The sequence below is a fragment of the Vombatus ursinus genome, unplaced genomic scaffold (genome assembly GCF_900497805.2).
Source record: "Vombatus ursinus unplaced genomic scaffold, bare-nosed wombat genome assembly UNPS02009573.1, whole genome shotgun sequence".
Lineage (NCBI taxonomy): Eukaryota > Metazoa > Chordata > Mammalia > Diprotodontia > Vombatidae > Vombatus > Vombatus ursinus.
Window position 1 is genome coordinate 21,501,729 of NW_020949351.1, and position 25,883 is coordinate 21,527,611.

At 35.7% G+C, this 25,883-nt stretch overlaps 1 protein-coding gene across 6 annotated transcripts in view; it reads right to left on the reverse strand.

Annotated features, from left to right (window-relative positions):
• The window catches only part of ZNF516 (zinc finger protein 516), a 151,047-nt gene that overhangs the window by 5,795 nt on the left and 119,369 nt on the right, over window positions 1–25,883 (reverse strand). For all 6 annotated transcript variants that reach the window (XM_027852373.1, XM_027852370.1, XM_027852374.1 and 3 more), the window contains 2 exons: window positions 13,370–14,860; window positions 5,306–5,376 (listed from right to left, as the gene is read on the reverse strand). In XM_027852373.1, coding sequence (XP_027708174.1) covers window positions 5,306–5,376; window positions 13,370–14,860 — 1,562 coding nt within the window. The remainder of the gene's footprint in view (window positions 1–5,305; window positions 5,377–13,369; window positions 14,861–25,883) is intronic.

Here is a 25,883-nt window from a genome sequence, read left to right on the forward strand (position 1 = left end):
AGAAATGAACTATTAATCATGGATTTTTTTTAAATGCCATAGAATCAGAACAAATCAGGACATCTCACTGCATGTCAGCAAAATTTCGTTCCTTGATTCTTTTAAAATGCTGGAGTTTAAAAAAAAAAGAGCTAAACCTTTTTTTTTCAGATGATTTGACTAATAACTCTTCAACTAACTAAACATAAATGCAAATGGGACCAAAATCATCAAGATACCATCACTCAACTTAAAAAGACTAAATACTCAATTTTATTTTCATTATATATTCCGTAATCATTCATAACAAACACCAAAGACTTTATTTTTAAATTTTTTTTGTAATTCAGCCATATACAGTATAACAATGCCTTCATAAAATGACCTTATGTAATACACACTACTTCTAATATCTTTCAAAGTTTTTACTTCCAGCAAGCATCCAGATCACCAGAACGATTATAATTAATTTTAAGTATGAATATGCAATGTGTTCCATGAGTGGATGCTGGAAGGATATATTCCCACCACTATTTTCTTCATGGAAATCACTAAGAAAGACAGTGAATGTCAATGTCCCTTCAAAAAATATTTTGTTGATTACATTAAATGCATAAAAATGCAGTGTCAAGGGAAGAGGTAATGAGGCATTGTGTAGTGTGAAAAGAGCTTTAAAAATAAGTCAGAGGATGTGTTATACTTCCTTTGATGCTACTGGCTTGAAATATGACCTTGAAGAGGTCACATTCTTAGTAGGACTAATGTCCTCACCTTTAAGAAACAAATATCTAATTAAATCATTCTAATAAAGTAAGAGAGGAGGAGGAGGAGGAGGAGGAGACGTGGTAATAGTAGTAGTAGTGGTGGTGGTGGTGGTGGTAGTAGTGGGGGGGGGGGGGCCTGGATTCAAATCCCAAGTTTGCCACTTAATACTAAAGTTCCTTAACCTCTCTGATCATTAGTTTCCTGATCAATAAAATGATAAGACTTGGACCATATGACATTTAAGATTCCTTCAAATTCTAAATCTATGATGTTAGGCCCCTTCTAACTCAAAAATTCTACATTTTAATTTTTCATAATTGCAACAAGGGGTTTATCTACTAGGAATTCTGTTCTGAGCAAACTACTTGATCTTGATCTTAAACTTTCAACACTTTAGTTGTCTCTTCTATCATGATTATCTTTCACAAGGTTGTTGTTGTTCAGTAATTTCAGTAAGATCCAACTCACAAAATTACAGAAATGAATCATTGTTGCTGTTGAGTCATTTCAGATCCCATTTGGGGTTTTGTTGGCAAAAATACTAGAGCAATTTGCCATTTCCTTCTTCAGGTCATTTTATAGATAAGGAATTAAGGCAAAAAGAGTTAAGTGATATGTCCAGGGTCACATAACTAATAAGTATCTGAGGCAGGATTTGAATTCAGAAAGATGAATCTTCCTAATTCTAGACCCAGCACTCTATCCACTATGCTACCTAACTGCCCACAAGGTTAGAGTATGTATTCATAAATAAATGATTACTCAATCTTTATCAAACAAGTGTCGTCATAACGTCAACACATAGTTTTAAAATATATAAAAGGGTTCTTTATCAAAGACCATGTGCATGAAAATACTGTCATAATCTAGCAAGCTGGAGGAGATATAAATTCCAATTTTTCTTCATTTCCTCTCAGTTATCTTCAGCAGCAAGGGCAAAAACATTTGGGAAATGTGTGTATATTTTTTATGGCTACTATTTCTAAATGTGTATATATATACACTCACAAATACACCCATTATGTCTGTATTTTCTTACGTTCTCAAAGCTACTTTTGACTTTTTTTTTAAATATATAATGCCATAATAGCCCATATGAGTCTAAAGGCTTAATCTGCTAATCACTGACAGACATCCATTAACTATATAATGGATCTGGAACACACATGTACATGCGTGTACACAAAGACTACAGACTTAGATAATTTACAATTAACATGGAATATTTTTGCTTTTTCTTTGGCTCTCCAGTGCTTCTTAGCGTTGCGCCTAGAATACAGTAAATGCTCAATAATGCCTGTTGATTGATTAAGAAATCTCAATATCAAATATTACTTTAATAAAGTAATTTGGCATACATTAGTATGTTAGGAGATGAAGTATGGTGCACAGGAAGTACACTGGACAGAAAAAGCCTGCAGTCAGAAGGAATAGATGCTCATCCTAGACCTAAAACTTACTAGCTGCATGACAATGCAGCCCCTCCTTTTGAGTTTTACATTTCTTATCTATCAATGAGTACAATAATACCTGCACTACCTACTCAATTGGGTTGTTTTAGGAAAATGCTTGGGAGACCTTACAGGATTATATAAAGCACTGTGACTAATAATGAGAAATTATTATTGTGAGCACACACAAAGGATTAGGATACTCAAGAAGTTGAATATGGCAGGAGATAGAGTAATTTCTGCACAAATAAACAGATGTTTGTGTTTGATGATGCTGCTGATGATACACACATGTGTGCATATGTGTATATGTATACACACATACACACAGCCCTATAGCTATTAAAACTCCACAGGAAATGTATCTGATCTAAATATCAATTAAATATCAATAAAGCATGAAAAAGATTAAAAGAATAAAATGCTAAGTAAAACAAGTCAGATATTAGTCATAAATAACTACAAGACTATATAACACAACTGCAAAATACATCCTTCTATGCATGAAATAAAGGAATTTCAGATTTTGATGACATTGGACTTAACATAAGAGAACCAAGGAAAAGCAGAGAATAACTCTAAAATTTAGTTTATCCTTTCATGATGCCTATTTTGACTACTACTGAGGGGAGTAACTTACAAACCCCTGGTCATGGGGACCTTTAAGGGAAAAGCTAGAGAAACCATACAATAAAATGGGATCGGGATACTGGATAAAATGCAACTGCACTAAGGAATCATGACTTTTCATGTTAAATCAACAATACATCTAATTATCTTATATGTGATTAAAGATAAAGACTACCATTAGAGGGGATGGCTATGACTAAGAAAGGAAAAGAACTATGGCCTCTTGATGGTAGAGCTTTGAGAGTCAGGATGTGAACTGCAACATCTAAAATCTGGATAACCATTGTCACTAAACTGAAAAATTATACAGTTCCCTCTGTCCCCCAGGGGCTTGTTGAATTGAGAGATAATGTAAGTCTGTTATGTCTGTGACTAGCAGAAACTAAGACCACAGCACTGCACCAGAGTAAATTTGTTAAGGAAAACATTTGTAACAACTACCTAATAACAGGATATTAGTTTACAGAAACAAAGACAAAAATGTAAGTACAGTTTGTCTCTATGATCGTCAAAAAAAGAATCACTGATTGCTAGGAATCCCAACATAAATATTCAGTGTTTTAAAAACAATTTAACATGCAATCTTAATTCTAAGGTTTCTTTTTTTTTTAAATAAATCTCATATTTCTACCCGTGGCTAGTGACACACAGCCAGAAATATTTAAAGGTTCTTAGGTAGAAAGAATCTTTTTTTTTAAAGGAAAATTTTGTATATTCATCAGAGCCCTGCACTGAGTTATTCATGGCACTGCCCAGCGTTTCACTCTGACAACTGCTTTTGTCATGGAGCCATGTCTTTGGAGGGTTTTAATGGATCATTGGTGTAAGCAGGAAGACTTTGGAATGATTCCAATTGTAATCTCAATATGTAATTCTACAATTAGAGCATGTCCTTGCAGTTGTTACATTCCATAGAAACATTTCAATGACTTCTCCATGGTACAGGAGTTCCATTTAATCATATAGGTCAATACTACCTAACACAAGTAAAGTCTACACACAAATTTGGGTGTTCACTGAAATGTTTCCACACCTAGTTCATTTAGTTCATTATTACTAAATTATTGCCTTTATCCCACTAAGCTATAAATTTTAAGAATGGTAAAAGATCCATTTATTAAAATCTGCAATATCATAGTAGGTCCTATTCCATTGCCTCAACAACATTTTAGCAGCAGATCTTTCTGTGCAATCAGAACTTCCTAAAAACACTTAAAGCCAAAGAACTGCCCTTTGAAAAAAGGTCCTAACTAGGTTCTAGTCTTAACTCTATGTGACTGTGGGTTAAGTCATTAGACTTCTATGGGCCTATCTATTCACCTATAAATGAATAGTGAAGTGAGATTAAGTGACACACTTTGGACTTCAGTCTTTCATGTTCTTTCATGTTTTTCTAGCTCTAAAAATCTCTGAATCCATAAGTAGAACAGATTGGCTGGTGGCCCGGCACATCGATATAACCCCACTTCAGACATGAACATAGACTTACTCTTGAGGACAAAGTTTCTAGAGATTCCTTAGCAGAAACCATTTCTTCAGTGACAAAAGCATTATGTTGATATGTCTTCTGAGGCAGCTGGTTAGAAGGATGGTTTAGCACACATAGAATGTTTTATGTGCATGAGTAAGACAGTTGATTAAAAAAAAGCAATCAACAATCATGGTGGGGGGGAGAATGGAAGCAAGTAACTCATGCCCTCAAGTCCTATCCTATATGAGAGATGACCTATGAAGGGACTCATTTTACAGAGAAATTAATGTTGAAGACAGTGACAACACCTAACACCAATACCAAAATGCCTCTCTGCCTCTTTCTGTCACAAAGAAATTGTTCAAAATATGACCTCTTATAAAATCTATGGCTTATGCAATCATGAATATCTACATTATGATATGCATTTATATACATACAGAACTACTTTATGCCAATAACATAATATTAAAATGTATAATGGAAAATATGAAATCACGAATCATGTTAAACATCAGACCCAGTACTAGATTTGGGAAGCAAAGTACCACAGAGTCAAACTAAAGGCTTATATAGTATTATATACTTATATAGTATATGAGTATACTTATATAGTATTATGAAAAGAGATAAATTGTTTACTTGTAGTATTTTGAATTTTAAAGGAGGCTTTATCCAAAAAAAATTCTTTTTATAAAATCTTACTTTTAAAATGCTTAATATTTTTAAATTATCATATGCTGCCTCTTACCTCCTACCTCACCTCCACTACATAATCAATAATATTTAACAGTACACGTCATTGCTAAAGCTACTTTTAGCGTACAGTAAAACTACTTTCAAAGTCCATCTGTAAAATAAAGTTTAGGTTCTCAAATGAGGGCAATGCAAAGTTGTTTATACATTTGGACTTAAATATTTAGTGCTTTAGTGATGAATACATGGTACATCTTTTCCCAGTGACCACGTTAAAAAAAAAAAACAACACCCAATTAATTGTAAAACATACTTGTTGTTTCGGGGCATCTGTAGAGGTGGTGTGAACATCAGTCTCTCGGAGTCCGTTAGATTCAAATACCACTGTGGGAACACAGGATTTTTGTTAATAGATGAACACTCAAGTTTTGTTAGTTTCTGCATATTATTTGAAACCATTATGGATTAGCCACACTCACTCACTCACTCATTCATAGACAGATAAGATAGATAGTCATATAGATAGAGAAATAAATAAATGAATGAATAGATAAATAAGGCACCAGCTCCTAGCCTGTGGCTGGAAAATACCAATTTACCGTAACACTTACTGTTAAGAGAGGCTGATAATGGCAGCCTAGGGCCACTGCCCTTTTTAATTCAGACTTCTCTGCTGAAGAAAGCAATCACTGACAGCATTAATTATCAGTGTATGTGTAAAGGGTCCCTCTTCTTGCATTACTTACCATTTGGCCTCAGTCATTTTGCATCAGCCTGGCTTATGTATGCATCATTCACACTTCTGATAAGAACCTGCAAGTCTCCCTGTCTCTCTCACGCTCACGTGGGGGGTATCCTGACACAGAACAGTTTCACCCACTGTGTTCTCAAGTATGCACCACTATGATTTAAAATAAAAAAAGGGGGATTTTATAGCACATCATTGACCAGTCTGAAGGGGATCAGGTTTCATGTAACATTGTCCTAGTCAAAATCAATGAGGAGATAAAACAAAGCCTTATGTTAGGCTTAAAGAAGGCACTTTGATTTCAATTTGTGCTGGTGGCAATAGAATTCATTAGCATATTCATTTCTGAGTAGCCTACTCTCTAATTAAAATGGAACATTTGCAAACAGGCTTATCTCAGATTAAGCCACAAGGCACTCTGATGAGAGGGATGGAGGGGGAAGGAATCAGGTGAGGGATAGAAAGAACAAGTTTAATACTTATATAAGTGAAGGAGAAAAACAACCTTGATGTAGGGTAGAAAATTCATACATATATAAAATATATAACATACATGTGCATGTATGTACACATATATATCACATACATGTATGTGTGTACCTATGTATATATAATATGCGCACATATATTTATTTAATAAGTAAATAAGCTGATTACAACGTAATTTCTGCCATGAGTGAGATCACTTTTGTTTCAGTTGGATGGATAAAATGACTGGTATGAGGGGAAAATGATACCTGAGTCAGACCACATATGGGTCCTTAGGTGATTAGGCTGGGTAAAGCCTTTGCCACATTCTATACAGATGAACTCTCCTTGGCGGCCTTGTGTCCGCAGCATTCCTGTGGGAAGATGGTGGTGGTGGTGGTGGTGGTGGTGGAGATAGTAGTGACCGAGGTGGCAGTAAGGAAAAGGAAAAGGGAGGGGAGAGAGAGGAATGGGTAGAGGAAAACATTATGCCAGAAGAAAACATCATTAGTATGTCTAATGTGTCATTATGTGAGGCTACCTTCAGGCCCTGGATGACAACTGTCAGCCTTCATCTAGGCACTAGCTGACAGACCAGGCACACACAGGACTGCAAGAATGCATAAATTACATTGAATTAAAAAATGTTCCCCATGATGTGCCCGCACCAGGACTGGCATGTCAGGTGTGTGCTTTTCAGAGCAGCTGGATCCACTTCTCAACCATCACCCAGCTTTGTCAAGCAGTACATCAGGCAAATCAAAGTGACTCCAGCGTGGCGGAGACAAGTCACATGGATAATAGGAAGTGAGTAGAACCAGAGCCCGACTGTCCCCCCTGGGCTGCAATACCTGGGAGACAAATGCAGAGTGAGTGCAGCCATCACAAACTGATCAAACCTTCAGCCCTTGCTTACCTGTCTGCCTGGGCTGCTCTGACCTCAGACCTCTGAGGCACAGACGAAAGACATCTGTGAATGAAAGTGTCACTGCAGACATTTGGAGCTAGTCGCAGCCCAAGCGGTCTCCTACCCACTTTGGTAAACATGTTTTCTAGGCCATTAGCATTTGTGGAAAGCTACTCGAACCTCTCCTTTTTCTCCAAAGGTCAGTTTACAGTATCTGACTTAAAGGACTGGTCTTTGTCTTTTTTCTGCTGATCAAAAAAGACACATCTGACTTTTATGGGAGATTGGGTTCAGGCTTTTAGTGGTTTCTGTTGTTTGCTGGAGTATCTTTTCTATTTGGGTAAGAAGTTCTCCTCTGAAGTAAACCAAAAAGTCTAAGGTTTTTTATCGGATATTGCCTTCAGAGAAATTTCTTAGCAATTGCCTTTTTTTTGCAATGCTGCAACAGTTAATAGAAAAAAACAAGATGCTAATTGGAAAAGTTACGCTTCTACTCTTAAACAATATTTACATTTAACTTTAGGAATCAGATAAGTTTCTACACTTTCTAGCCTAAGTCTTTTTATTTCCGTGAAAAACAGGAAACAAGGGGAAATGAGTTTCTTTCTTACTGGTCAACAGTTAATTTAAAAGTGTAATGCTGTCATTTTATCCCTCTTCTCCTAATTTAGACATGCTACCTCCAAGTATTTCTAAGATTCTATTTTTTAAAGTTATATCTTGTACTTAATATTTTAAAAGAGAATTCTGATTTTCATCATTCTGTTAAGAAATAAAATTTAAACAATGTTATTTGGCAGTGTGATGTAATGGAAAGAGCACTAAACTTAAGAATCTAATTAAAGATGAATGGGAATTGATCACAGTCCCTAGAAATTAGATCCTTGAACACAAGGATAATATTTATTATTATGTGTTATATATTATTATATATTATAATTATCTATCATATTCATTATATGTTACTATATGATAATTTTATTGTTGTATATTATTATTGATGTGATAATTTTACTATTAATATAATATTTTTATTATTATTTTAAGCATAGAATCTTATGCCTACAAACTCTTGTTTGCTAAGTAGCTAGATTTTATCTCAAGTTAATCTATTTAATCTTTAAGGAAAACATTTTATCCATATTCCATTTGGTCTGAATCAATCCCAGTGATTAAAAATCTTGTGCTTCTTTTCCCCTAGTCATTGCCATATAACATCTAATTAACCTCAAATAGAAACAATTTCTAAAAATAATCTTCCTTGCTGTTTATGTGACAAAGACTATGGAACACTTCACCTAGTCTCTGTGGATGAAAACATGTCAAAGGAACGTTTATGATCACTGTTATGACGCTAAGTCCAGCATGCACAGCTTTTTAAATGCACACACTAGGATATATGCATTCTAACCATTCTTTTCCCTCTTCTGAAGATCTACTCAGATGCTTCACAGCTTGAAGAGAATCCTGAGTTTTTAAGGTACAAGCTCTGGCCACATCCTACCAAGCTAAAAAATATTCAATTCCTGGCAATGTTTTAGAGAAAACCATCTACCCAGCAAAGAGAAAAGAGCACTCACAGCAGTAACACAGATATTTGAAAATACTGATGTAAAAATGTTTGAGCTGATCAAATGAGATCATTTACAGAAAGAGTTTTGCAAACTTTAAAGTGCTACATAACAGCTACCTACTATCGTTTTTATCAAGTTTCTCCTACAAACACAGAAAAAGCTCCTCCAATCCACTAGTATTTCTTCTTTCTTTTATTCAAATGCATATTAAAATGCTGACTTACCCCTGGTTATATTTTTTAAACAATCATATTCTTTTTTCTTTCCTATAAAAAAAAGGCGAAGGAGGCACTAAGAGGTTTCTCAGCTGTCATCTTGCCCTTTTTAGTCAAGGCTTCTTCAAAGTTCTGAGTTTATCAAAAAAAGGTTATAAACTTGTTTTGCATTGAAGACTACCTGGTGAGCAAAAAGCTCACACAGTGACCTGGAAATTTTAATTATGTAGGAAAAGTATTATTTAAGAGTAAAAGGTAAAATATTATGTACACATTTTGAAGTATAAAATTAAGAATCACCAACGAGTAATCCAAGATAGACTTCTTGGACAAGTTACCATAGTCAACACAAGGTAGCATTTTAAATCTCCTGTGCTTGATATTTTTACATTTGAAAGACATGTTGCTTGAGTATTTTCATATTAACTTATACGCTTTAAATGACAAAAAAAAAAACCTCTAAACTTTTTGAAAAAGGCAGGGAAAGTGTGCAAGGAAAATGTTCCAAACTACACTGTACTTCAAGCACTATGATCACAAATCATCAGTCTTCCTTTAATACTCACCAAAAATAGTAACTCACAAAGGCATTTTAAGGTTTACCAAGCGCTTTCCTTACTGCAACCATGTAACTTTTTAGATTAAAAAGAATATCTTCCCAAGATAAATAAATATATCCTCTGTAGTGACATCATGGGCTCAGTAATAATAAATGACACAATTTTTTCATGCCACTAGTGTAAAATTATTTCTCTTCCAATTCTTTTTTTTTTTAAAAAGGAATTACATCAGTTTAAAATATAAAGCACCAAATAACTTGTTCTACTGGTGTAACTTTCTACTGGGCAAAAATCTCATCAAAGAGGATTTACATAAGTTAATGTCTCTATTTCAATAGAGAGTGTTAAGTACTGCCTCAACTGATGCAGAGTCCAACTCCTCCATGATATACTACATGGACTCTGAAGCACTGTGAGGTCAACAAATCCATCAATCAGGCCAACCTGGTGGTAAAGCTCACCAAACTCATCTAAGCCACTGCTCACATGAAACACATATAGTCACTTACAACACACAGGTAAAACCCTTATAGCTTGACAGGACCTGACAAAGCTTGCATTCAATTATCATACCCTTTAAGAAACTTAGATTAATTTCAATCCACAATGAACTTTACATTTATTGCAAAACATTGTGACTACAATCATTTTAATTTTTTTTTAATCTAAACTGCATTCATAGGATTTAGAGCTGTAAGAAAACTCAGAGCCCAAATGATCTAATCTCTTCATTTTACAAATAAGGAAACTGAGACCATTAACTTACTCAAGATCACATGGATAGTAAAAACATGTGAAGAAAAAAGTTATTACTGATCAGCTTTTTTAAAAAATTCTATTAAATAACAATTTTTACATGTTACTAAAACTGTGTACAGAAACATTTAAGATTTTTTTTTTTTGGAAGAAAACCACTAAGTTATGTGGTAGTTATTGTCCAGCCTTAACACGTATCACATAGGTTTTTAGATTGGGTTAGGTACATATGTACTTTGACGGAGGGGAAGGATAGAAAAATCAATTTGGTTTGGGGGAGGAGGGTATTTTATTTTTTTTTAATAAATTGGGTGGTACAACAGAAAAAGCCTAAGATTTAGAGGCAAAAGACTTGGGTCCAAATCCAGTCCTATCACTGCCTGCCTCGTTCAAACCTACCTTTAGAGTCTTATTATGCATTACTCTATTCACCTTCACACGCTCTACAATCTAGCCAAACTGATCTTGCCATTCCACATACACTATGTCCCGGGTCCATTTCATTGCATAGTTTGTCCTATACACACCCTCTTCATCTGTGCCTCTTAGAATCCCTGGTTTCCTGCAAAACTCAGTTCTTGACAGCAGAAGCTATCTTTTACCTTTCTTTGTATTCCCCGCACTTAGTACAGTACCCACAACACAGTAGATGCTTAATGAATGTTTACTGACTGACTAACCTATATGAGGCCTATTAATGTAAATATCTTTATGACGTTTGCCAAGACACTTCACTGGGCCTCAGTTTCCTTACTGGAAAATGAGGGGGTTGGAAGAAATGACCTATAAGGTTTCTTCCAACTCTAAATATATGATGGTATGATTCCACGAACAGATAATGAAATACAATTCTCTCTTATTAGAACTGGGGGTGCTATGGATACTATATGTTACATATTATTTGGCTCTGTTTAATTATTTTTCTTTGTTACAAGAGACAGTTCTATAGGCAGGACAGTATATTAAGAAATCACTATCATGTCAAAAACAAAAGGCATCAAATAAAACTTAAAAATAATTCTTTCATGGTTCCCCATTGGTGATAAAATAAAATCTAAAAAAGTGGCTGATTCAATAACTATTATTTCATATTCATCCCTTACCACAATTTCACACACCACTGTCACCTAAGATCTCACCTTCACTCTAGAAAATTTAGAAAGCTCTCCTGGCTATAAGAAATAGTAACAGAAGTACTGCATTAATCAACAATATAACAATAATATGGGAGGCGAATGGACTTTACTGCCAAATATCTACTTGTTTACAAGACAGAGAAATCCCATAATCCAAAGGCAGTTTATAAACTTTGATATAAACAAACACCTTTACTTCTTTATTCTATGCATGCTGCCTTTCAGCTTATGGACTTTCAACTAAAATTGCTGAAAAATAACAATGAATATTGAGAAAGGTCTTACTGATATTCAACCTGTGCCCTCTGTTATACAAACTTAAGAGTCTTTTATAAGAATAGGGACTAGACGTATAATTTCTTTAGTATAGGGAACTCCCAAGTAAGGAAATTCTCTCTACCAATGCAGGTCAGCACCTTTTCTGTAACTTGTATCATTAAAGAGTTGCCTAGACAACTGAGAACTTAAATGATTTGCCCAGGGTCGCATAGCCATTATCCATCAAAGGTAGGACTTAAACCCAGGTCTTCCTGGGTTCCAGGCCAGTTCTCTACCCCCTTTATTATACTGCCTCTCTCAAAGGTTCTTCATACATGATTCTAAGCCAATGTCACCACTATGTTCCATATTCCAGTCTTTAACAACCAGGACTTTGCTCACCACTATTTCACAAAACCAAGAATTATTTCCTTCCCTTGAGACATCTGCCTCTATTTTCGGAAAACAAATATTCAATGATCAGTCATTCCACCCCTCCCCAAACAGTATTACTGAAGGAGTTCATTCAATCATCCATTCACTCTTTTGAAGAAATACTTATTTTGCATTCACTTTGTATTTTATGTATTTACTCAAATCAAGGTTAGTATCACTGAGGGGAAAAATAATAAATCCTTAGAGCCATAGTTTCCAAGTGTGGTCCAAAAAACCTCTGGGGCTCCCCTGAGACTTTCTCAGGGAGTTCATGAGGTCAAAACTATTTTCATATTAATACCAAGCCATTTTCATTTCTAATACAATAAAAAATTAGCAAACATCAATACATATAGCCCCCATAAACAAAAGTTCTTGGGGGAGTGGATCTGAATTTTTAAGAATGGAAAGGAGTCATGAGAAGTTATGTAACTGCTGCCTTAACAGAAAAATTTCAAAGATGGAGTTTTTGTTTCATTGTGGGTTGTAATAATAAATCCTCAGTGTTCAGGAACCTAATTTTACTTTATGTTTCAAATATCCTTTAAAAAACCAGAAACAACATATTTTATAAACTCTGTATAGCATGTGGAAAGCTATAAGCAGTTTTCTTATTAAATGCTAATGTAAAAAATAAAGAGGAAAAGGATCCTATAATCCATTTTTAAAACACTTTTTTCAAGTTTATAATTTCCAAGAATTTTAATTGGAATACTTATATAATGTAAAACCCTGTTTACTTGTTTCTGAACACAGAGTACATATATTTTAAAATGCACATATAAAAATAAAATTTAAAATAATAACTCAAAATGATTAATCTTGTCTTTTGAGAAATAAGGACAATGACAAGCCAAGGATTCTTTGTCTAGAATGACAAAGAAAGTAAATCACAACCAAGTCTGCCTGTTCTTGGCACATTTCTGTGCAGAGGAAATTCAAATGGGTTCCCAAATTCACATCATGCTGGAGCCTAGAGAGACCTTATTTTTCCCTAAAGCAGGAAAGTTTATGATGTGTACTAACACCAGCATATCACTAGGGTATTAGTGTTACAAGGGAACTGAAACATCTGTGTAACTCTACCTTCACTCAAAGTAGTGGGTGAGGGAATATAATATAAATGCTCTGCAATGAAACAGACACATCTGACCTGCATTTGGAAAGTCACGCAGCAGGTGGGAGCAGCATCCATGACCCTCCAAGAGGGAAAAATTACTCAAACTGTCTCTGAAAAGACATTGCTTATCCCTTTAGGGGTCTGGTTACCTAAATGACTAAGAAGTCACAGAGAGGAAAGAAAAGTACTAGAAGTCTTACCTCTATGTTCTAAGGCAGGGCCATTAGCACCCCAGCTCTGGTAGAGCGTAGCAAGGTCCTTTGGAATGTACGTCTTGAAAATGTTTAGAATGTCCAGGCGTTTGTCATGTCCCTCAGATGCTGGCTCTTGTTTGAGGGAGTGTAAAACTGAGGGAGCTCCTGACACAGTGGACTGAGCTTGCATCACTGGGCTTCCCCTGGCTCCCACGCTGCAGTTAGCCAGTGTCCTCAGCTCATGTGCAGCCTTGTTTTGGGGCTCCCGAGGAGACAGGGAGGGACCTTCAGATTTCAAATAATGCTCAGTTTTACTCAGAGGTTGATACTGAGGCTGAAGGTTGAATTTGGCCTTCATGGAGTCAGATGTACAGTGTTTATTCGGAGTGGTAAAGCTGGCCCCCACTGGGGAAATCAAGTACTTTTCTGCTGGCTTACTGTTAGTGAGCTGGGGGTTTGCCCTCGATATGACTGTCTGGGTAGGCGTTACGCTTCGGCTGTAGCTGCCTGCATGCACCAGTTTGGAGTTGGATTCATACTTAGGTTTCAGCTGCGGTGAGTGCTGCGAAGCTGAACTGTATTGCTCTTGGGTATGGGTCATTTTGGTTTGCCGATACCCATCAGGACCTGATGCCCATGGCTCAGAGTTGCCACCCAAAGGGCTGTCTTTATTCTTAGGCATACTAGCTGGTTTCACTGTGACTCCCAGAGGGGAACTGCTTTTGGATGCTGACAACCCACTGGGGCCCTGGGTGCGTGTGAATCGGGCAATGGGTAAAGGCTGACAGTCTTTTCCCCCAAGAACAGGTGGAGGTCCAGTGCGTCCACTTCTGGCAAGGAATACCATGGTATTCTTTGTACCCTTAAAACCATTTTGCTGAATCCACTGAGGAGCCATAGAGTTGCAGCTCACTTTGTGCCAGATTCTTTTGTGCATCCACAAAACTTCTGGGTAGTAAGTCTTGTGGTTACAATAAGGACATGGGTGGACAATCAAAGCAGCCTGCAAGGATGAAGCAATGTCCTTATTCCTGGAATCATCTCTTGTGGATTTCTCACTTAAATCTAGTGGAATCAGGTCTGATGCTATCATCACCTTTTTTCCTCCTCCAGGATAGTCCTTGTTGTGCAAATCAAACAGCTTTTCTTTAGGATGACTAGCTTGGCTTTCTAATGAGACCTGAAGATCTACTGCCATTTCTGAATATGCTTGATCCATACCTGAAACAAAATCCACATTGTTGCCAGAGCTAAGAATCTCTTGCTTACGGTGAAACACTGGCATTTTTAAGTCAAGTGAACATCTGTGTTGTTCAGCATTTTTAGAAGCATCTTGGATGTTATTTTCAAGTATTGGAACAGAAATGGCTATTCCTAATTTTGATTCACTGGCCTTATTTTCTGATATGTTACCATTTCCAAATTGACGACTGTGATCTCCATGAGGCAGCACCGTAGGTACCTCTTCAGAAAAGTTGCAATTGTATGGTTTTCCTCCTAGAGAACCCAAAGTAAAATAAAAAGTTACCACCTCTCATTAAGGCATGGAGGCAATACTAAAAGGAAATTTAATAACTTTACAGAAATGGTAATCAATTGATTTGAGCATACTTTATTTTCAAGAAAATTGCAACAGTATCCTTGACCTTAGTTGACTCTGAATGAGTCTCCCTGGTTCATGGATAATCCATAGTGAAAAACAATATGATCATCACTATTGTGCTTAGTAGGACACAAAGTACAGTAAGAAAATTTGTTGTTTTTACAGCTAGTTGATACTTCAATGAAAAACAAAAGCATTTGTGTTTCTATTATAAGTGCCTATTTCCAAGCCATAAAACTTGACTCCAAGTAGAAGTATAGTGCTTTCACAGGTACTGTATTTTACACAGTTTGCAATTCTTTTGTTTGGGTTCTTTTCTCAGAGTCCAATGAAAGGCTGCAACCTAAAGACACAAGTAATAGATGGAACTCCCAGTATATGGCCCAGTGTTTTCTGGATAACTTAGTCATCATATGGGGGGGAGGGGGTGATAAAATGTTATTTGCTAACGATGGCTTCGCAAAATATGTTTAATTCAAACCTGTGACGAGCAGTTAAAAATACAAAAAGGTAATTCTCTATCAACAATTGATAATTATTCAAAGGATATAAATAATTTTTAAAAGAAGAAAATGATTGTTAATAATCACTTAAAATTTTCAAACTCAATAATCACAGAGAAGTAAATTAAAATAATCCAGGGAAAATGCCTCACAACCCTCAAATTGACAAAAATAATTAAAATAACAAAACAATGTTCATGGGATTGTGGGGCAACAGTAACACTCCTTTGTTGATGGAAGAATCTTTTTTGAAGAAGAATGTGGCAGTACAGAATAAAAGTTCCAAAAATAATCATACCCCTTGACCTAATAATTTTACTTTTGGAAATAGACCCTAAAAGTGTTATCAAAAGCAAAGCAAGAAGCGGTTGTTCAAAAACTTTCATCATTTTACATTTAATTTTTAAAAATTGGAAGGAAATGAAATGTCCAATAATAGGGAATGCTTAAATAAACTCTAATAAATTAATGAAATGGAATACTATAATGTAATTTAAAATGTCAATTATGAAAAAGATAAAAATATGGAAAGACCTTTATGAAATAATTCAAAGGAAAAAAAGAACCAGGAAAACAGAGATCATACTAACTAAAATATAAAAGAGAAAAAGTGAATAGAAATGAAATGACCCCCCCACACACACAAAAAAAAAAACCTTGGAAACTTGGACAGAGTGAAAAGCTAGAATATTTTATGTGTTGGAATTAATTTAATATAAAAATTTATTAAACAAGTCAGATTAATTGCAACTTTTCTTTTAGATTAGAACCAAAGTTACTCCATGAATAAAGGAGACCTGTTACAGAATCTGGCTCATGAAAATAAAAGTAATATTGTAGTAGGGCAATCCAAACTTATCTGACTGCAACATATCTTTCCAGCCCTGTTTTACTCCATTCCTCTTCATATACTCAGCTAGTATACTATTAACTGTTTCACAATCTTGTTCTGCCCCCTTATAACTGCCTTTGCAGAGGTCATCCCCTCCTGGTGCCTCCTACCTCCACCCGTTGAATTCCTCCAATTCCTCAAGGCCCAACCCAGGTACTACCTCTCCGTGAAAGCTTACTTGATACCCTCATCAAAAACATGATCTTTCCCTCATATGTCTTACATCATTTTATCTAGATCCCCTCCTTTGTTCTTATTGCATTCTATTCTGTATCATATTTATCTGTGTTGATGTCTCACTGATCCTCCCAATTATATTTTAAGCTTCCTGTAGGTAGGGGCTGATTTGTGCCTTACTATACTCACAGAGCATAGCAAAAGTGCCATGTGGTTTTTGTTTTGATTTATTTGGGTTGGGGGGGGCAGAGAGAAGAAAATGGACTTGTAAGTGCATTAATATACAGAACTCTCAGTAAGGAAAACATTTTCATTCATGCAGATCTGCAACTTGTCTATAATTTATAATCTTAAGAGTTACCTGGAGCACTTAAGGGTTAAATGGCTTGTCCAAGACCAGACAAGCCAGTACAGATAGGAAAAAGGCAGAATTTGCTCCCAGGACTTCCTAACTCTAAGGCCATCTCTTTATCCACTACACTATCACCTTGTCTATAAATAGGTGCCTGATAGAGTTTACTTAATTGAATTAGGAAGACAGTATCTTGAGATGTAAAGAGTAAGGAGCTTGCCTTATTCACTGTTACTGTTAACAGTGTTAAAAGACCTCAGAAGTCATTGTCTTAAGCCTTTCAAGGGTATATTCAGAGAAGCAGTCGAGTTTTTTATGGCCACAAATGAGTATTTTGTTTACCTCAAGAAAGAAATAATAAATGTCTGGACTATATGTGATATTCCAATTTACTTATTCATCAGGAAAAGGTACTACAGGCTATAGAAAAAAAAATATTTCAAGTCAGAAAAGACCTTAGTGGTGATCTATTCTAACTCCCCCTTATCTTACATATGAAGAAACTGAAGTCCAGAGAGTTTAAAGTTACTTACCCAAGGTCATTCAGGTAGTAAGAAGCAGAGAAAGAATTGTACCCAGGACTATAAATCCAGTTATGAATCATGTAAAAATGGGCTCTCAGATAGAAGAGCTTGGATGCTCACAGAAAATGGGAAGGAAGAGTCTGCCAGACAAAGAAGAATAGATAGAAAAACTGGGAAGAACATTAGGAAGGGAAAGGAAAAGGGCAGATTTCATATAACGATTAGTAGGAAAAAGGGAAAGTCAACCAGTGAAAGGAGTAGTTGGATGCATGGCTATATTATGTGACCATAAGAAATGTCCTAGTGAGTCATACATATGGTAAATCTGGGCCAATGTTTCCCCCATTATTCTGGGAAGATTCAGAAACATTTTGTTTTCTCTCTTTGATAATGAGTCTTAATGATTTAGTTACCCCTTAATAGCCCATTGCACATCTAGTGTTCATTGATTTTCTAAAACCTTAAAAAAACATTTTAGCTATGCCACTATTAGGTAGTTTTGAATATCACAAGCTTATTTACTATCCATTATATTAAGGGATCTTCATCTTAGACTTAGCTCTTCCAAGGTTCCACATCTGGTTCCATACCTGGACTCTGTAACTAAGTCTGTGTTTTCCCTATCCTTGTGTGCTATGTGGAGAAAATAAGGAATCAAGGAGGTCACTATCAGTTTTGAAAGTCCTAGAGAGGCTTCAAAGGTTTTCAATGGTTGAATCTAAAAACTAGTACTGACACCTACCGTGGAAGAGTGCCTAAGTGAAATATTCTCTTTGACAGAGATTTTTTGGTGGATAGGGAACAAAACAGAACAATATTATCCCAAATTCTCCTCTGAAGGAATGAGTATTACAGAAATGTTCCAGTATAGAGGTTTCAACACTTTTTGGAAACAAATCGTTTTTCCATACAAATACATTTGGCTAAAATGGTACATAATGAATGAATCACAACTGAGATCAAGATTGGACTATATGACTGACTAACTAGATAGACAGACAGACAGACAGATAGATAGACAGATTAATACCACATTTATTAAGTGTTTATTATAAGCTAGTACTATGCTAAGCACTGGGGATACAAAACAAATAAAATCAGACAGTCCCTACACTCAAGGCACTTACATTCTAATAGAAGACAAAATATAAAGGGGATTTGAAAAGTTGAACTAGGAGAGTATTTGGCCAGATTAAAAATTTATCATTTCTCTCAAGAGGAGTCTTAATTTTTTTGTTTGTTTTGTTTTAATTGGGCTTCAAGAAACTTCAACATGTATATAAAACTGACAGTGGATTATAATTACATGTATGCATATGTCTGTATATACACATACGTATATACACACGTACTTATACATGACTGTCAACTAACTTACAATGTTCTTTGACACTTCCTCTTTTGGAGCAAGAGACAAAACCAATGAATCTCTTCAAATTGGTTAAAAATCAATTCTAAGATGAGCTCCATCACAGTAGTAATACTTACTTCACAGAATGCATTTACTATGAAACTGAAGGGAGCAGACTGACAAATGCTTGGTTTCAATTAGTATGTAGTTAATGAGCCACTGTTAAGCAAATTTAAAGGGCTATGTCCATATATAAAACGTTACCAATCCAAAGCAATACGCAAATTGATGGGGATGAGATGGATGATGGGTAAGTTGTTCCACTCACATGAACTCAAAAAACTAACATTTAACTAAAGCCAAACAGAGTTGTAAAGTACATCCTCCCCCCTGGGATTATCCTAAAGCACTGAAGGGTAGCCATATGTTTGGGGTTGGATTCTCACTGCTATAAAAGTGTATTTAACCTCGACTTCAATTCAGGGGGAAAAATGTCTTAAGTCTTTGTTTAATTCAAAGTAATTAGGTTAAAAATAACTCATACATTTGCAGTCTCAAGGGATTGAATGCTCATTCTGTTAAGGTCATTTTCAAATTCTCAAAGGAGTTAAAATCTGAGAAGGAAAAAAAGTTTTTTTCTTGTATTATAGAGGATATGAATTTATGAAAACACATGCCCCATACTATTAGTAGAATTTATAATTTAAAACAAAGATGCTAAGAGAAACAGTGTAACATGACACCACACATCTGTGATATTTTCAAAGAACATCTGTCAAAGCCCAAAACATTTGTGCTCCCAGACTGGACTCTAAAACTTCACGATCTAAGTTCAAGTGGCTGTACCTTTGACCAACACTGAATAACAAACCCCCCAAAAAATAACAATACTCTGAATTAAAAAGGAACACAATGACAAAATGTCTCCAAAGAATGTGGAAACTTTACATTGGAAACAGATTATCATTTCTTGCAATTAGTAGGTATAGAAGGTTGATGGTATGGATACCACTGGACTAGGTAAAAATGGGAAAAGAAAGAAGTTAGCTCAGGAAAACTACTGTCAGAGAAAAATGAATTACCCTTCCTATGACAGCACTTTGTAAATCTGAAAGAACTATATACTTTATTTTTGTTATTATTATTGTATTAGTCATAATTAACTTTGGAACAAAATGTTGGGGGGTACTTTGAGATAGTGTGTTTTGACTGATAAAAGTAAAAATAAGGATTTTACAGAGGGAAAATTAGTCTCATCAAAATTAATCATGTATTTTTTGGCAGGAAAACCAGTTGTGACTTTGAGGTAGTGACACACAAAGTTTGTGGGTCTGACCACTTTGGAACTTTTTTTCTCTTCATTAAACTAGGAACTTATTATTTTAAACATCAAAAGTAGCATATTCAAATTCAGTTGAAAATTAGTGAAGAGACAAAACAATTGAGTGGACATATAGCCATAAACACGTGTATGAATATATGTGTATATGTGTACATATATACCAACATGTATAGACATATGTAGCTTAAAACACTAATAGTAACGTAATGATTTTAAATTATCTTTAACCCTTTGTTTTCTCTGCCCACTTACACAAAAAAAATATTTTTAAAGGCACGGACAAAAGCTTTAAGTCACTAGAACAAAATGTTTCTAAATCCCGTGCACTCCAGACATCACCGTCATTTGGCACATTTTTCTTTAACCTAGGTCAAAGCAAAATTCTATAAATGGGGTATTTTTGATGATCCTAAGGATATTATAATTCACATTCCCAGTTAAAACTTTGCAACCATCTCTAATTTATTGTTATTTTTCATTTTTTCCAACCCCTTCTTGTACTGATAATACAAAGTATCCCTGTTATTGACAGCTCCTCCAATGACTCCATTTTAAAATTTCTTCTATGGTAGCTTTTCTACTACTATGTCATGCTTCCACCTAACACACAGTCTGAATTCAGATAACATCACAATTCAATTGGGGCTGACTATTGTTCTTTTCCTCCCAGGCAGAGCTTAATGAAAGAGAGACAATGTTGTAAACGAAGAAGCCTTTGGCCCTCTCCATCTGAGGCTGACATGTGGCTCATGACTATGGACCTCTCTTCTTTGCCTCTGTGCATTTGTTCTATCCTGCTTTTAGGTGAAAGAGTACTAGAGATAGTTATGACCCAGGGAACTTCAAAAGCCCATAATGATTAACTACCAGAGTCCCAGGAGCCATAGTCCATGCAAAGTTTTATGGCCAGCCAGTCCAACATTCAGGGCTTATAGCTATGCAACATTTTGAAAGTAAATCTGGTGAGGCAATGCTACATAGAAACTATATAGTAAGTATGAAGTAAGTATGAGCCTTCTCTCCCCCTCAAGGACTGAGAAGGTATAAAGGAGAAAAGTACCTTGAGGCATTGGAGGAAATATCTGTACTTCTGTTCTTGATGTATCTTCTAAATAAATATCTATAGTATTAAATGATATTAATTGGTTCAATGAACTGGAGTGATAATCACTGGAGGCTAACAGTGGGAGGAACACATCAGAATGGAGACTTAAACTGATAACATTAAAGGAGAATCACTTCATTCACTCTGAAGAATAAGTGCAGAGCTTTGCTACAACTGTACCACCAACAGCGTATTAGTGTAACTGTCTTCCCACAGCCCCTCCAACGTTTTCCATTTCCTCTCAGGTCTGCAATCCCTAGAACCATACATCCCCATCTTCACCCTGACCATTTTCTACATTGGTGAACTGAGAGATTAACTGACTTGACCCAGATCACAGAGCCACCATGTGCTAGAAGCTGTACTTAAATGAAGGTTCTCATGACTCTGGAGCTGGTACTCTATACACTCTACCACTCATAATTCTGATTGCTATAGAATTAAGTAGAATGGTGTAGTTCTACCTGGTTTGGAATCCTAACTAACACTTACAAATTGCAAGTGGGTCCACAGGCAAGTGTCTTAATTATACTGGGCCTTAGTTTCCTCATATGTAATGAGGACTATAAATTTCTGTAGTGAAAAATAGTTGTATCAAAAGAGATAATATATGCAAGGTTCTTCGTAAATCTTAAAGTGATACATAAATTTATCTTCTCATCTCTTTTTATGAGATTCACATAGAAATGATCCTAGGATAGGCCCCCTATACTGCTGTCATTCCCTTATATTTGATGGTCTATGGACTTTTACATAATTGGATAAAATAACTGGTTTTGTGGCCAAATAAAAGTTTTAGGATGCAAGCTCACAGGCTCAATGAAGACATCTTTGGTAAAACTCCAGTGGCAATCAGGACAATGGAGAGGCTATATATCTCATCCTGTTCCCTCATGATTTTGATCTTCTCTTGTTAATATTCTATATTTTGAAAACATTTCCTTCTACGTAGATTAGATATTATTATTATTTGGTATGGTGATATCTGTTATTGTTAAAATCATTTGATGAGATTCAAATAGAAAAAATGATAACAATATCTGAAACAACAGATGAAGAGTAGCCCCTAAATTAATATACTCCTCATCCCCCCACACTCCAAAGCAAGATGCAAACATACAGAGGTTTAAAATAAAAACTCTAATTCTGTGCTTAAGCTTTCATAAACTAGACATGGGCTGGAGTAATAAGTATCCAAACTGGTAAATGAGAATGGCTCATTTTGTACATACACTAACTATGGCTTCTAATAGTAACAGAAGTTCACTGTTCAGAATTATTACCTTTAATTACTTTTAACCCCAGAGGCAACATCTTCAACAATAACAAAAAACCAACTACCCTTTAAAATGCACAGAGATACAGTAAATGCACTTTGTAGGATACATTATTCCCCTTTCACTTTAATGACTGATTAGAGTTCCCACTGTTCACTCTTAGTTTCGTTTTTACATTCATTTTAAGGCACTTAATTCTTAGCACATATTAGTGCCTCAGTTCTTTTCCCCTCTCAATTAAAAAATACACAACCAAAAACAACTTTATTTTCCCTTGCTCCTCAGAGAGATGAAATGAGATATGGGAAATGGAGCACTGCACTGGGTGCCAGGAGTCCTAGGTCCTATTCTTTGATCTAAATATGAATATATCTTGTAACTTCAGGAAGCTAAATTAAGCTCTCTGCATTTTGGCTTCTCCAAATGGGCATCAGGTATCTTATCATCTATCTACTCTATGGTACTTGTGCATTCATTAAAGAAATAATAATTACAGTGGACTCTCTGGATCCCTAAATTTGATTCTTGTAGATATTTGTGTGTGCACCAAAAATCTCCCCTCTCTAGCTCCTTGTTCCCTGAATTCTGACTGTGCAACTAAAGGTTGTGGATGGTGCCATTAAATAATTAATTTCATCCTGAAATGATTAGCTCAACCCATGTTTTCTAAGCATTCTACCTAGTTAGATGATTTTTTTCACATCTTCTGAAGATAGGAAATCGCCCCCATTTTGTATTGCTTTTGTTTTTTGAAGGTTACTATCACTCTTTAGTTCCACTAAATGAAATGTCTTCACTTATCTAAGTACAGCAATGTGATGATAATAATAATGGCTAATAACTAACATCTCTATAGTACTTTAAGGTCTGCAAAGCACTTTACACATATTTTCTCATTTTATCCTTACAACAACCCTGGGAGGTGATGATGATGACAACAGTTAACAATTATATAGTACCAACTATGTGCCAGGCACTATGCTAATCACTTTATAATTATTATCTTATTTGCTCCTCCAACAACCCTAGTAAGAAGGTTCTATTATTATCTCCATTTTACAGATGAGAAAACTAAGGCAAATAGCAGTTAAGTGACTCTCCCAGGGTCACACAGCCAGTAGGTATCTGAGGCCATATTCGAAATCAGGTCTTTCTGACCCCAGACTGACCCCCCATTTTGCCTCTCACTCAGTGTACTCCTGGGGTTCCCTATCACCTACCAGATTAAATATAAAAGCCTGCATGTAGCATTCAAAGCCCTTTTTCACTTAGTTCCTACCCCCATCTTTCCAGTCTTCTAAGACCTTATTACCATCCCACCCCACCCCACCCCATCCCATGTACTCTTCTATCCAGGGACACTGGCCTCTTTACTGTTCCTCACACAAGACACTCCAGGCATTTACCCTGGCTGTCCATCATGCATGAAATGTTATTCCTCCTCATCTGCCCTCACAGGGGCAGCTTGGTATTGCAGTGGGTAGAAGCCATCCAGCCTCTGACACTTACTAGCTGTATGTCCCTCAGAAGGTCATTTAACCTCTTTGACTCAGTTTCTTCATTTGTAAAATGAAGACAATAATAACCTACTTCCCAGGGCTGCCGAGAGGACCAAATAAGATAATATTTGTAAAAGGCTTAGCACAGTGTTTTGCACATGGCAAATGCCATATAAATGTTCATTATTATCATTATTATCAATCTCTGTCTCCTGGTTTCTCTGGCTTCCTTCAAGTTCCAGTTAAAACTGTACCTTCTATAGGAAGCCTTTCCTAAATCCTCTCAATTCTAGTACCTTCCTTCTATTGACTATTTCCTATTTATCTAGTGTATAGCTTGCTTGTACAGTACAGAGTTGTTTGAATGCTGCGTCCCCCATTAGAGTGGGAGCTTCCCTGCAAGCAGGGAAATGTCTTTTGCCTTTCTTTGTAACCCAGAACTTAGCATAGTTCCTGGCTTATAGTGCTTAGTAACACCACCCAGCTGCCTTAGTAAATGATTTACTAGATTTCTAAACCAATAGTTAAATTTTCAGTATTTGGTTTTTGTTTTGTTTTGTCTTATTTAAATCTTCTTTCTGTGTCATCTTCTGGTAAGCTTACTATGTCATCTCTGGAAATCTTCAAAAAATACTACAAAATCATGAAGGTCAGGTTTTCAACAAAGAGAATATCATGCTTTAAGCTCCTGGAAACAACTGTTTTTCTTGTACTAAAAAATAAATAACATTTTGAGGGGATGAACAGATGAGTATAAACAGTGCCAATCATCACTGACACCTTTTATTAAAACTGACTATTGTCAAGGAAGATAGAAATGAAGGAGAATGTCAGGAAAATAACACTATTTGTTTAAGTTTTAAAAAAATAAAATTCACAAGCTGTTCAATTTAGCAAGGGAAAGACTTTGAACTTCATAATTTTCAAGGGGAAAAGGTGTCAGCTAATTCTATTCTATGTCAGTTATAGAAACTTTCTCTTACACAACTTAGCTCCTTTTTTTGTTCCATTGTCCTAAATACCATGAAGGGTAAGGCCTAATAGAATTGAAAATAATCCTGAATTTCTGCTTTTATCATGACTGTATTTTAGTTGTTTTTTTCCCCCAACTTCTCACCTCTTTTAATCCACCCTCTCTAAAGAATATTTTAAAGTATACGAAAGAAGGATATTTCAAGAATTGGTTGTGTTCTACAGTTTCGTGTGCTACAATGGCCAAATCCATCCACAAGTTCCTTTTTATTTGTACTGTTAAACATTTTACATATGGCATCACATCATTTCTGTAACCTGACCTGTGCTGCACAAAACTGCTCATTGCATTGTTCACTTCATCCTCTCAAAAGAGCTGTGAAATATTCCTGAGGATGAATGAGGAAAAAAATGCCACTGGAATTCACAACTCCTAACATTCTTGATTCTGAATCTGACTAATCTCTCTAGTATTGTCTCGTTGGACACCTGCTGCCTTGTGAAAACAAAATCCACTGAGCCCTCACAATGCAGGCAGTGAAAACATGAATAGGCAACCAGCAGACTAAGTCAATAAAGTTTGTTCAATTTGCAGGTCTAGCTCTTAAGATACTAGATGTGTTTGGGCATGAGGGTTGTAAAAATGATAAAGACCAGTCCAAAGATAATTTTTTCAGCCAACTTAATAAGTGAAGATCAAATATTTTCCTCAAGCTACTTAAAAACAATAGTAATACATGCAAAATCATTAATCATACAGCCATATGATATACTAACAGGGTAGAGTGTTATATGTACATTTAATAATCCTTAAATAATTTTAAAATGCATCATGTTCTACATATATTATTGTACCAGTGGCTCTTAAATGATAGCTACTAGATAAGGGCAGTTAGATAATGCTATGCCTCATGTTTCCGATG